The sequence below is a fragment of the Schistocerca piceifrons genome, chromosome 3 (genome assembly GCF_021461385.2).
Source record: "Schistocerca piceifrons isolate TAMUIC-IGC-003096 chromosome 3, iqSchPice1.1, whole genome shotgun sequence".
NCBI classification, from domain to species: Eukaryota; Metazoa; Arthropoda; class Insecta; order Orthoptera; family Acrididae; genus Schistocerca; species Schistocerca piceifrons.
In genome coordinates this window covers 342,814,706-342,829,693 of record NC_060140.1, presented here as the reverse complement: position 1 = coordinate 342,829,693, position 14,988 = coordinate 342,814,706, and the positions used below count along the sequence as shown (strand labels likewise).

The 14,988-nt window shown below is 36.9% G+C and overlaps 1 protein-coding gene across 1 annotated transcript in view; it reads right to left on the bottom strand.

Annotated features, from left to right (window-relative positions):
* Nucleotides 1-14,988, bottom strand: part of LOC124788146 (RAB11-binding protein RELCH homolog) — a 136,004-nt gene that overhangs the window by 86,245 nt on the left and 34,771 nt on the right. Inside the window, exons 6-8 of the mRNA XM_047255292.1 lie at nucleotides 13,698-13,884; nucleotides 10,899-11,028; nucleotides 3,665-3,810 (exon numbers count right to left, since the gene is read on the bottom strand). Of these exons, the coding sequence (XP_047111248.1) occupies nucleotides 3,665-3,810; nucleotides 10,899-11,028; nucleotides 13,698-13,884 (463 nt within the window). The remainder of the gene's footprint in view (nucleotides 1-3,664; nucleotides 3,811-10,898; nucleotides 11,029-13,697; nucleotides 13,885-14,988) is intronic.

Genomic DNA, 14,988 nt, shown 5'->3' with positions numbered 1-14,988 from the left:
TGTGCTGCGGCCTTTTCTGAAACCATATTGATTGCCTAGGATAATGCTGTTAGATGAATTGTGATTTTCAATCTGATCACATGCAGCTCTTTCAAATATTTTTGAGAAAATTGGTAACAGTGAGATTGGCCTATAGTTGTCCAATTCATCTTGTTTGCCTATTTTGTGTACGGGCCGAACTTCTGCATATTTTAATTGATCTGGGAAACATCCCTCATCAAATGATTGGTTGATTATGAAAGAGAGTGGATATGCAATACTGTGACGGACTATTTTTATTATTTCAGTGGGGACCTCATCCCACCCCACAGATTTTGAATTTTTTAGGCACATTATGATTTTGATGACATCTGAGATGGAAACATGAGAAAACTTAAAACATGTGCAATTGCTATCTGTCATATTGAGCTTTGTATTTGGTGGTGAACAGTCACCAAATTTGTTACAGTTTATGAAAAAGTCATTGAATGATTCACAAATGGCACTGGGTTCTGTAACAGCTCTACCATTTACCACTATTTTAGAAGGACATTTTCTCTCTGCCTCACTGCCAACTTCACTTCTTATAACAGACCAAACAGCTTTTGATTTGTTTTTTACATTTGAAATGAAGTCGTTATTTGCAGTACGTTTTGCTAGTTTAACTATTTTGTCAAATGTTTTTTTGTATGTGCTTACATACTTAAGAAATTGAGGGCTTCGATTTACTTTTGCCTCCATATGCAGTTTCCTCTTAGTAGCACTAGACACTCTAATTCCTTTTGTTACCCAGGATCTACTTTTTTGGGACCTGGTCCTCACTGTTACAAAAGGGAAGCATTCATTGAATATACCCAAGAATTCAGTTAAAAAGTTATTGTAATTGTCACTTGTGGAAGTGTGTTTGCTGACTGTCCACTTGGTTTGGCTTAGTTTTTTGCAAAATACTTCCACATTTTCTTGACTGAAATTCCTACATCTTTTTGTTGTGTAGACTGAATTTTGCTTCGGTAGTGATACAAATAGTGCTTTATGGTTTGATACTCCTAAATCTAGAAGAAACTTTTCTTTTACATAATAATTATAACTACTTACAATATTGTCAATACATGTTGCAGAGCTTGCTGTAATTCTTGTATACTGATCGAAATTGAGATTTAGCCCATTTGTGGCTACCAGGTTCTTTAAGTGTGAAGAAAATTTGTCATCAGTCCTTACATCTATGTTGAAGTCAGCACATATAACCACTTTCTTGTACAGTTTCTCACATTTTAATTTATGTAGCAATGTATCAAACTTATCTAAAAATACAGAGCTTATATGGTACCCAGGGGTGTGATATATGCTGATAATTAGTGTGTTATACTCTTTAAGTTCTATACAACAACTTTCAAATGTGCCTTCTTCATTCAGATGGCTAAAATTCTGTCTGATATCATAGTCTACCGTGGAATGAACTAATATGCAAGAGCCTCCATACCCATTGGTCCTACAAAAGCTGGTAGCCAGTTTATAACCTGTAAGCTTATTTAGGAGACTGATATTTTCAGATTTTAGCCAATGTTCATTAAGGCATATTACTTTCACAGATTGTTTCACACTTTCTAGCAAAATTTCTGTATCGTAAAGCTTCCTGATCATTCTTGGAGACTTAATGCTAGAGTAGAAATTAAGCTGTAGAAGATGTATGGGAAAATTTGGTCTTGGCACAAAAAATGAAGCAGGATAGAGACTTCTAGAATTCTGCCAGGACAATTTGCTGCTTATTACTAATACACTGTTAACAGCTAACCAAACAATGCCTATACAACTGGACTTTGCGTCACACCCAATACCACAACCAAAATGATCATAAACTTTGTAATCAGAGGTGGAAGCTACTCAATAATTGCTAATTGCAAATCAGATAATGAGCTGTTAATTACAAAATTCTGGCTGAAAATGAGGAAAGTAGCCAAAGGTATTACATCTCACAGATACTACTTAAGGTTGTACCTTCTGATTATACAGTAGAAGTCAAGAATAGATTTAATGCATTACATTCAAGGAGTCGGCAAAAAAACACATTCCCAAGAAATAGGACAGCAAGAAGGCTAGATGGTTACCAATCAATGCATTGAAAATTTCAGAAGAATTATGTAAAGCAAAAATCAAATGACATTGATCAGCAACACTGAAATACAGGGTTTTGGAAATTAGCTAAGAGAGACAAGAATATAGTCTTAAAAATGAATGGTGCAAAGAAGCTGAAGAGAACAGTATGATGGAAAGATGAGAGATCCTTACAAGAAAATTAAAGACATAAAAGAAAAATTCCAGGTGAAACCTGGAATTATAAAAGAGTGGCAGCAGAGGACATTAAAAAAATATAGACAGAATATGTAGAAGTTCCCATAAGATAGAACTGCATACTGATGATTATGAAGTTAATGTGAATTTAGAACCAAAGCCAGATATTTTGCAGAGTGGAGTCAAATGGGCCCCTGAAAGTATTGCTGGAAACAAGGCTAATGGACATGATGGAATTCCAGCAGAACTGTTCAGAATCTTTGTAAAGAATGCAATAAAAGTGTTGCATTCAATATGTCAGAAAGCACAGAGAATCCAACGGTGGCCAAAAGACTGGAAAATCTCAGTGTTCAGCCTCATTATGAAGAAGGGAATTTCTAAACGCTGTTCAAATCACTGAATACACACATTTATCACACATGCTAGCAAAGCCATGCTTTAAATCTTACAAAATAGACTTTGCCAGTATACAGACTGAAAATGGTCCGAAGAACAAGCTGGATTACATACAGGAAGAGGGACCAGAGATCAAAGTGCCAACATCTGACAGATTATGGAGAAGGCAAGAGAATTCCTAAAAGATATGTATATCTGCTTTATTGATTATGCTAAAACCTTTGTCTATGTTGGTCACAAGTAATTAGGGGAACTACTCAAGAACATGCGAGTACCAGATCACCTCATTTACCTCAAACAGAATTTATACTCTGAACAAGAAGTCACTGTGAGAACCATACATGGAACAACTAAATAGGTCAAAGATACAGAAAGGAGCATCACAAGGGTGCTTTATGTCACCTCATTTATTCAACCCGTAGACTGAGCACATAATGAGGAACATCAGGTTAGATGATAAAGAAAACAGAATTAAAATATCTGGGGTAAGTATAAATAACCTTAGATATGCAGATGATACCACACTAATGGTAGAAAGTGAAAAAGAGTTAAATATCCTCCAACAGGTGTTGAAAGAAGAAAGTGCACAGACTGGTCTAATGCTGAAAATTGAAAAAATGAAACTTATGGCAACTTGACCTATTACTTCATGGAATGTAGGAGGAGAAACAATGGAGACAGTTTCTAGGTTCAAGTATGTCAGCTCCAAGATTTCTGCTGATGGTGACTGCATGCACAAAATCAGGAGACACTTGTTAGTTGATAAGCATGCAGAGTTCCTTTCCCAAGTATTGCTATGGTGTAGAAAGGTATGTGAATATCTATGAAGGAGTTGATAAGATTAAAAATTTCAGCAAAAGGGGCAAGTAGGAAGAAGTAAAAGTAGGAGACATATAGAAGGTGCCAACTATTTGGGCACTGAATAGTTGTCCTATCTGAAAACAGTGCTTAAAATCAAAGAAAGCTGTTTACTATTCATCATGTAAAAATGAAAACTTACAGAAACATACGGTGCCAGTGCACTACAAGATTCTACAACCAGAAGCCGCCTTTCAATGTGTTTGTGGCTCAGCTGCTCCCAACACTGAGGAAGCACTTCTGTCTCCACAAGGGCTGGCCCTGAGCACTGTGCTATTGCCACCATGCCTGAAATAAATCACTACGTATTAACATACACAATGAGAGGTATGTAAGATATTTGTCACATCAGTTTACAGGAATTAATTTTGCAGTCACTGAATGTGGGTACAAAAAAATTGCTTTTGTACCATCTAGGCATTGTAGGAGCATATCACACGAGCATTTACATTATTTTATAGAGCATTTATGTTACTTTATACTATTTTATGTTTAACGTCCACCACTTAGAGAAAAATTGCCTATCAGAACATGACTTGATTTTGTGTGTTCATCTTATATACCTTTTCATTTTAGTTATGTTTTCTTGCCTCATGTGAGTTTTTGTCTATCAGTTTGTATAGATGAAACATAATGATGTAGCTAAAATGCTGCAAAAACAGTCGTGCCTATAAATAAAGAACTTACAGCTAAAGAGTCAGACGACCTTACCTGCTGAGATGGAGATAGGAGTTCCAAGGAGTGGGTGGTATGGCAGAAAGAGCATCATGAAATCTACGAACCCAAAATGCCAAACATAATAAATGTGTTGCAACTGTTAATTATCAAGTTTAATATCAGATCTGTTAAGTGAATTGAATCTCACTTCTTATTTATGTGGTGGAGTGAATGAGAATCAGAAGTTAATTTTCAGCAGCTGTATCTGTAGTCTGTAAAGGAGGTAAAGTCTGAGCCAAGTTGGAGGAAGAAGGCACACAGATTCAGAGCACAGACTAACTGGACCCTGATTAATAATACTTAACTGTGATTGAATATTCAGTAAGCAACATTTTATATAAAAGGAGTGTTCAGGTGACAATTTATTTAAGTGTTTGGTGCTGACCTGGCAAAAGAAGTATACCAGTTTGATTACTTTAAAATGCTGAGATGTATCTGTTCTACCACCCGACAAGGTCATTTGTAGATAAAACACTCTATTTGTTTATAATCAAAGTCTGAAGGTTAATAAATATAAGAACAAAAGAAGCAGAAATTACTCAAACAATAATACTGTGTAACAGACAATTATAACTGGCAGATTTACAAGAGTTATAACTGGATTTTATTTGGCAAAAAGCTAAACATTTGCTTGAAACAATATACACTAACACACACAGCACTTATGTTGTCATATTTCCCAAAATAGAAGTTGCTGTGTTGTTGTACATTATTCCCTTATCTGTCATCAGAGTGCAAATGTGAAGCTTAAATGAAGGAATTACAACACAGTAGAGTGGCACAGTACACCCACTTGACAAAGGCAACTTGCAGATATCTGTATTGTTTTCAGTGTATCTGTACTGTAGCAGACTGACATTAAAGGCCACAGAGATCACACTGTCAACATCTTTGCAATGAACTGTTACACTCCAATATGTTTTAATCACTTCATTATAACACCATATTTGCACTCAATAATGAGACAGTGAATAACATATGACAACAAGGATACTTCTATTTAAGAAAATATGAATAAGTAACGCTACTTCTGTAGCCTGCAGATTCATTAACCTCCAAACAATGACTTTACACAAATGCACAGTTTTACAGACAAATGACCTCCATGGATGCTAGAGCAGACATCTCCGATTTTAAAATAACTTTTATTCTGTTTTAGCCATTCAAGCTGGAGTACTTACTTTGTTATAACTTGCTCATGGAGCCAGTGATAGGTGGCCCTACAATTTAACATGCAATTTGAATCACAGGGTATCTCAGTATTACCCAAATACACAAACATCAAAGCATGCCGAGTGTGAAAGGCACAAACTTTGACAAACGAACACCACACAGTAATGAAATGTTAGGCCATTTCATTTGCACAAGGCACGTTTTATAAGCAAATACAATTCTGAAATAAAAATAAAGCAGATACATTTGCCTTAGCAAACTTATTTTTACAAGAAGGCCTGTACTTTAACATACTTTTCTGTGTAATTCTCACACATATTGACTCATTTATCGTACCATACAACAAAATTTTAAATACCACCATTGTAGAAATCTGCTGCCTGATTAGACACCCATTGTAATATAGTTTCAAATAAAGCTCACTTCTTGACAATTGAGGAAACTCATCACATGTCTAAATCTCATAAAGCAACTGGTCTCTCTCACATTTTTCAACTTTCTGCACCAAATCATCAGTAATGACTGGAGGTTTCTCACTTTGTTCCTCATTGTGCGTCTCATACAGCGATCTTTGAAAGCTCTCACCCATTGCTGCACCATCTCATCACTCATAATGTTTTCTCCATACTGTTCACTGACCTGATGATGAATTTCAACCACTTTCACACACTTAGCACTCAAAAAACCAACCACAGTGCGTGTTTCAGTCAGCAGGATCCTCAACTGGAGGAGGTATATGAAAGCTAGTTGTGCAATATGTTAGTGCCTTAATATTGGTGGAAATTAAGCAGAAGAGTACAATGAAGTACTGGCTTTCATGTAAAAATAAAATTGCTATGGAAAGACTACTTGTTATATTTTTATTTCAAAATGGTACTTACTAAAAAAAAAAAAAACATGCCTTGTACTTTTTCACTTACCCACAAAGTGAACATGTTACACTGTATAATACTGAAAAAATGACATGTATGATTGCCTGCTTATTGGCTAGAATTTAGTCACCACAGTGCGTCAATGCTCACTAAGTGTGGGAATCTGGAATGGTCTACAGCATCTGACAAATATTCATCATTAGTCACTTGACATCCACTGCTGGATAAAGGCATTCTCAATATTTTTCAATGCATTAGGATCTTCAGCAAAACAATTTCATGATGTTGCTGCATTTTGTCTAATTTTGTCTATCCACGAAACACCATATTGTCATGTCTTTTCTTATCTTGAGGAATGCAGCAAAGAACAATATTGGTCCATGTACCATCCATTCTTTCATTTGGCTACATTACCCGCCCATTGCTATTTCATATTCCAATACAGTATGTTCCCTGATCCAGCAATTTGTTTTCCTGCCACTACTAGTAACCCTAAGGTGCAAAGTTCCAATTCTTGCATAAATAGCTTCACTATCATAAGTCAAAACCTGTAAAACAAACCTATTGTAAACTTCAAGCACAAAAATCAGCAATATTATCCAAAGGATAGGTTGCTACTCAACTTAAAGACGGCAGATTGAGTTGGAGAACAGCACAATGAAAAGATCGTTACACACTGAGCTTCCTGTCAAAGCCATCTTCAGAAAAGAAAGGAAAACACACACACACACACACACACACACACACACACACACACACGTTCACACAAGTAGGCACACCTAATGCAAGCATGACCACAGTCTCAAGGCCCTCCAGCCAGACTGTAACAGTCAAGTTGAATGAAAGTAGCAATACAGAGTGTGGCAGGGAAAGGGTAATAACAGCAAGGTACAGGTGGGGGGATGTCTGGTGGAGCACACAGGAACTAGAATGCACTAGGACAAGGCTGCTGTGTGCAACATTGGGACGCTGTGGTGGAGAGGGGAAGGTGGGAATGGGACATGAAAAATAAATGGAGCAGAGAGGGAGAAAAGGCCAGTGGGTGCATCGGCAGAGAGTGGCGTACATGAGAGTGAGGGGATGTGAATTAGGGGGAGGTGATAGGACAGAGGGGTTGGAAACTGTTGGGTGAAGAGTGTGGGGACAATAGGTTATCGTAAGTTGACATCAGGATAATTTCAGGAGCAGAGAATACGTTGTAAGGATAACTTCCTTCTCTGCAGTTCAGAAATCGGTGGCGGATGGGGGGATGCAGATGGCCCAAGTTGTGAAGCAGGCACTGAAATCAAGCATGTTATGTTCAACTGAATGTCGTACAACAGGGTGGTCACTTTGCTATAGGCCACAGTTCAGCAGTGGCCATTTACCCTGGTGGACAGCTGGTTGGTGGTCACATGAATACGAAAATCATTGCACAACTTTTGATTATTTCACCCTCATTGTGCACTATTCTCTGCCAACACACCCAAAAGTCTTTTCTTGTTCTCTGTTCCTCTCCTTTTCTGACCCCCCTCCCCTGCTACTGACCAACACTGTGCCTTGCATCCTTGTCCTGCCACCTTCTAATCCCTGCATGCTCCAGCAGACAGCAATCTTCTTTCCCGACATCCATATCATGCTATCCCTACCCCTGCCCTACCACACTCTGTAGTGCTGTTTTCATTCAATGCGATAGTTGCAGTCTAGCCAAGGTGGCCAAAGATAGTGATGATGTGTGTGAGAGATATGCTTGCTTGTGTGAATGTGTGTCTTTTCCTTTCTTTTCTGATGAAGGCTTTAGCCAAAAGCTCAGCATGTGACAGTCTTTTCATAGTGCCTGTCTGCAACTGAACATGCCATGTTTATGGTGAGTAGCAGTCTAGTCTCTTCATAGTATTATTGCTTTATTATTGCTTTACAGATGACTCTGGAGCTAAGTTTTGAAAACAATATTTAGTTTATCACACTCTTTTCAGACCATTTCCAATCTTCTGTTTATTTTCTTTCCCATCCACCCTGCTGTTGTCTTCAACTGTCCTAAATATGAAAATTTGTCAACTGGTTCTATGACCTCAGTGTTTATTTTTAGTCTTCCATTCTATGCTTCATTGTAGACTATTTTTGTCTTTTTATAGATGATTTTCAGATCTAATTTCAAACGTACCCTATAAACTTATTCAAAGTTGAAGTTTAAATATGCATGAACATATGCATGAATGAATCAATTACTCAATAAATCAGTCAATGAAGGTATCAATCACTCTAATCAACTAAATGTCTAGAGAGAGAGAGAGAGAGAGAGAGAGAGAGAGAGAGAGAGAGAGAGAGAGACTGACCATTAAATCAATTAGCAGTGGGAAGTGACTAAACTACAGTAGGAACCTTGCTGGCTTCAGTTCGCATCATAAAAGTTTAATGATGGACACAGACAGCAGGTACTGCACATTTGACACTGTGCTCCACTGTAGACTTAACAAAGGTTGCCTGATATGTGAATGTCTCAAAGATTTCATAAATAATAGAAACCAGTATGGTGTACTCGACAACAAAAGTTCATAAGACACAACAATATCAGCAGGAATGTCCCAGGGAAGTGTGATAGAACACTATTATTTTCTATATAAATAAACAATCTGGTCGACAGGGTTGGCAGCAGTCTACTGTTGTTTGCTGATGAAGCTGTGGTGAATGGGAAGGTGTGGAAGTTGAGTGACCATAGAAGGATACAAGATGACTTAGACAAATTAATAGGTGGCATGATGAATGGCAGCTAGCTCTAAATGTACAAAAATGTAAGTTAATTCTCATAAGTAGGAAAAACATGCCTGTAATGTTTGGAAACAGCATTAGTAGTGTCCTGCTTGACACATCCATGTCATTTAAATATCTGGGCATAATGTTGCAAAGCAATATGAAATGGAACAAGAACATCAGGATTGCTGTAGGGAAGATGAATAGTTGAGGTGAGGTTACTGGACGAATTTAGGGAAAGTGTGGTTCATCTGTAAAGGAGACCGCATATAGGACACTAGAGCGACCTATTCTTGAGTAGTGCTTGAGTATTTGGTATCCAAAACACGTGAAATTAACTCTTACCATGCTAAGCGCTAGCTGCATGCTACTCCCTGTGCTCTGGCTGATTTCCAATAGTTTCATTAAACTTTCAATCGCTATAGAACAAGCTTAGTATGAAATATACAAAAAACTAAAAGTTCTTTTTGAAATGACATGGTTTCAATTTCATGTGGGGCAACATTCATGTATGTGGAAGATAAATCTTTTTCAGGAAATGATGAAGCTTATAGAATGAATGAATCATTTTTTGAAGTTTTGCATCTTTATCACATGCCACAGCAATTAAAAAGAAGATAAACAAGTTAACATCAATAATACACGTGCCAAAAACAAAGGTAAACAAATGAAAGAACACCATAGAAAATGTAACAGACAAACCACAACCAAACCTCCTTAGTTCCTGTGGTCTAGCACTTAAGTGATTGATTAAAAGCTTTAAAGAACCTACAGTTTTTAGTAGGAACAGTAAAATTATGTGTGAAATTCAAAATAACACTGAATACTGCACAAACATTATGGCAGCTGCATTTTCTTCTTTTCTGCACCCAACCTAATATTACAGCAACAGCATGGTAAGTGTTAAAGTAAGATATCGAAGCAATTCAGAAATGGAATGCCAGATTTGTTACCAGTTCGAACAACATGCAAGTGTTGCAGAGATGATTCAAAAACTCAAGTGGGAATCCCTGGAGAGAAGGTGACACTCTTTTCGAGCAACACTATTGAGAACATTTAGAGAACTGGCATTTAAAGCTGACTGCAGAACAATTCTACCTCCACCAACATACATTTCATGTAATGACCATGGAGATAAGAAAAAGACATCTGTTAGATGGATGCGAAGACCTGCTGTATATCCACTTTCAGTTGGATCATGTTATCATTGATGGTATGGTTATGCATGGTAGCTATAAGTGACAACCAGAGGTGCTAGCATTGCAGCATTTCAAGAAAATGTGTACAAAGTTTGGAAGGAGTGGAGAGGATCCAGTGAGAAATGGAAGCTTCAATTACTTTCACAATGTGTGCTTGAGTAGCTCAGCTGGAAAGCACTACCCATGACAGACAAATTTCCCAAGCCACTGCACAATTTTAATTTGTCACACACAATCTAAAAAATGTATACTACACCAGAAACAAAAGAATGCAAATCCATGTCACAAAGTTCTTTATAATATGGAAGCCATCCAAATAACTGCTTGTTATGTGTATCTCCAATAGCCCATAAGAACAATGTTGGAAACAATTAACATTTATTTTCAACAAAGTGCTGATTTTTGTCTCTACAAAAAATATACAAATGATTCAAATGCGATTGATTCCTATAGGGATAATGGAAAATGTTTTCCAGAGTTTATCAGCCTTTTAAGGCAAGAAACAGAATGAACTACAAAACTGTGATGATAGTAATATTCAAGAATACAAACTGAATAGTTGTATTAAAAGGAAGCAAGTCAGAACATGTAAGAAGAGGTTGAAAAACTAATGAACAAAATCAGGCATGCACTTATCTTTCATTATTTTTGTAGCTGATGCAAGAGTTACTGAAAATTTACTGACCTGCAATAATTGTTAACCTCTCTTCTTCATTAGGTTTTTTCTTCAGGTTGAACAACAGATTTAACAACTTATCTCTACTGTCTGCCTCTGGATGAAGCTGAATTGTCATGACTATAAGAGGTATTATTTCCTGTAAGTAAATGAGAAAAATATTTTTATTCAGTTCCACACTAACACATTATGGGCTAAAATTTCTATCATCATATGTAATAAGCATAATCGTTTACAAATAAATGTTTCTAGTACATCATGTCTTGCAGTGTGCGCATTTGTGAGTCTATTGTTGATGAAGGCCTTGGCCGAAAGCTTTAATTGTGAGAGTCTTTTTGTTGTGCCTATCTGTGACTCAGCATCTCTGCTTTAGGGTGGGTAACAACTTTCCTTCTCATAATATTGTTACTTTCCATCCTGGGTTTTCCACTGTTCGACTAAAATCAAATTGGTTACTTCGGAATCTTCCAAACTTCTGAATTAACTTTTAACAACAATGAAAATTTCTGGATGGAATAACACATAGAATAAATGAAAGGCAACCTCTCATCTGAAGCTACATGATATGTGGTGCAGAGATACCTGCATTAGAAAACAGTATTTACATAAGCTTTCGAGCTCTTGCTCAATTATTGATAGTTGTTGCCTGTCAGGTGGAGGTGGGGAAGGGGTACAGAAGGACACAAGAGGAAAGGAGTGGGACACAGGGCAGTATGAGGCAGAGCTTTCAACAGATGAATCAGTGGTTGCACGACAAGACAAAAGGTGTTCAGAGGGTAGAGCATTATCAGAGATAGAAAGGGGAAGAGGTGGAGGAGAGGAAAGTAGAGATGAAGAAGAAGGGAAAGGTTGGGGGCGGGGGGTAGGAGGAGGGGGGGGGGGGGGGGAGAGGGAGGAAGAGAAAAGATAAGGTGAGGCAGTGAGGAACATGTTAGCAGAGGTTTATGCCAGGGGTACTGTGAGAGCACAGGAAATGCTCGAGAGAGAATTCCCACCTGCATGGTTCAGAGAAATTAGTGCTGGAAGGGAGTATCCAAATGGCCCTTGCAGTGAAGCAGTGACTGTGTGTGAAAACAATGTATCAATGTATTGTACTGCATATCCAAGTGCAGCTATGAAATATGACTTCTACAGGCAGTATTTTCATGAAAAGTATAATTATAAGTTCTGCAGACCACAGATGGATGTTTGTTCTCTTTGTGAGGAGCTTAAAGTGAAATTAAAAAGTCCTCATCTCTGTGAAGCTTCAAAACTTGCAGCCAAGGGAGATTTGCAGAATCATCTTCGAAGGAATTGAAAGTTTTACACATCCGTGAAAGGAGCGAAGTCTCAGTGTTTTCAAAATGAAGAAATAGGTGCCATTGCTGCCTTTGACTATATGCAGAATTTGCCCTTACCAGAAATTCCTGTGCAAGAAGTATTTTATATGCGGCAACTATGGGTAAATGTGTTAAATATCCACAATTTAAAAGATGACAGCAACGTGGTCTATCTTTATCATGAGGGTGATAGAAGAAAAGGTGCAAATGAAGGGTGCACTTTTCTATACCACTACATTAAAAACTATGTTCCAGACACAATCAAGCATCTCAACCAGTTCTCAGATGGATGTACTGGACAAAACCAAAATCACACAATGGTGAGAATGTATAGGACTGACTACAGTTGGTAGATTTGAGTCAATCACCCACATGTTTCCTGAACATGGTCATTCATACCTACCATGTGATAGAAATTTTGGGGTATTCAAGAATAGAATAAAAAATTGGGAAAGAGTTTATATTGCAAAAGAATATGTTGAATTAATATCAAACAGCAGAAAAAATGTGGAAGTTCATGTTGCAGAGTGCACTGAAATCACTGATTTTGATAAATGGTGGCCTTCCTGTTTTATTAGGACTGTTATATCAAGGGAAATTGAAGATTTTGAAGACATAAGAGGCACGCATTTTCTCTCTTAAAATTCAAGCAATTCAAGTACTGCAACAACAAGATTGGAGAGTTTGAAGCGTCTGTTTACATCAGCTCTCCTGTTATATACAGACTCTTTCTGGGAAAGTCATAGTTGCTGCCTTATTTTACCATACCATCTGAAAAGGTATACAAGAACAAAAGTTCCCATAAACTTCAAAAAGATACAGGACATTGGAAAGTTAGTGAAATATGTCCCTCACGATGCAATGGAATTTTACGAGAACATTCTAAAGTGGACAATTATCGGAACTCTGAGTGAATCTTTCTGTCACTAGTAGTTATATGTGTATGTTTCTTCATGAATTTAAATTATATTCAGTCATAGTAATAATACATTTTGTAATTAATATTACTGTTGTCCATTAATATGTATTCAATAAACACATGATTAATATACCATATTAAATTTATTAATCAATACAGGTTGTGAATTTACTAGTAACTGCAGGGTGAAAAGCATTAAGTCCATTTTTTAAAAACAAAAATTAATGTGGATGAAACATTCAAATTGTATTTTCACTAACAAAAATTACATTCTAATAAATTATTTTATAGCTAATAGAAGTTAAATCAATATTTATTTGGCTTAGATACATCTATACAGTCTTTTCCTTCTCCTGAAAAATTGTGAAAATTGACTTGAGGCCTTTCAGCTCTGACCGATTCAATTGTCAAACTGACTCATTCCACACCTTAGCAAAAAGTCACCAAACAAGTAAATAGCTAACTAGTTTTGTTTAAAAAAATCAACTGAAAATTACAAATACTGAAAAAGATGTTCTCTATGATATTATACCCTGAGGAAACACAAAATAGATGTTCTTATTTACATACCTCACGTTTGTTAAGAATAATGTTTGGTATGACACGTGGCAATGTCTGCCCTAACACAGGAAGTAAATAATCACTTAAGTTGTCTTTCTCTGGTATCTCTGCCAGTAACGGCTGGCTCTCATGCTGTTTTGATGTATCCACAAAACAGCGCACTAACACTTCCTTTCGAAATGCAGGTGGTAATGACCTAGAATGAGAAATACATATTATTAAATAGGTGGCTTATCCTTGTACAAGTTGCTTACAGCCACAAAAGAGAGCAAATTTAAAATTCACAGGAAAAAGAGAGAGAGAGAGAGAGAGAGAGAGAGAGAGAGAGAAGGTAGCTTAATACCTGTATTCTGGACCTACAAGTCAGGGGTAAGTGATGTTGAAAGTCCATGATGATGACAATGAGACACAAATACAAGATTACGGAAGAGAAAGAACTGTTCAACCTTAAGCCACAACTAATAGATACAATTCCAAGAAATGCATGACAACTTGATTGTACTGAAGTTCATAAATTGATTCCTACTGGATATGGTTCTAAACCATCATCCAGGGAAATGGAAGAAACAACATGACTTATACATGCCACAGTTGAATGCCATACTACAGTATAAATTACAACAATTACCAAATGCTCACAGGGGGTCAATGTGACTCACTCAACTAGGACAGAAAGACTGAATCATTGAATGAAGAGATGACCGTCAAAATTTAAAAAAAAAAAAAAAAAACAAAGAACCAAACAATTGGGATCGTATAAATACAACATGACAAAGCTCAGGAATACAGAAACAGCAAAGCAATAACTTAACTGAATCTTTGAATCATCTCTCAGTTCAGAATTCATTTCCATAGGCATTCATTCAAAAAGTACCAATGTAGGTTCCTAGCACAGCGTACTACTTAAGTGTGATTGTCCAACATAATCCTGTTCATGTACAGTGCATGGTTCTAGTGCGTCTGAACTGTTATGAATGACTATGGAAATTATAGAACAATCTGGTGCCAGCACATGTGTTACTCCTCACAGAAAACTCCAATGATACTCGATTATTGCCAAGGCCATGAATCAGCTGGTTCTAAACAGCAAACAAAAACAAATCTGAAATATTAAACTGCATTTAAAAATACTTTACTACCACCTGACCACTGCAAAAACACAAAAATGAGTCCATTTAAATAAGCTCTCCTAGTATTTAAACCACTCTAAGTAAACCAAGCATCATGCCCCGAGTAAAATTTATAGGGTGACAATTATTGAACTATATGAAATAAAATCGTCATAACTTCTGAACGGTTC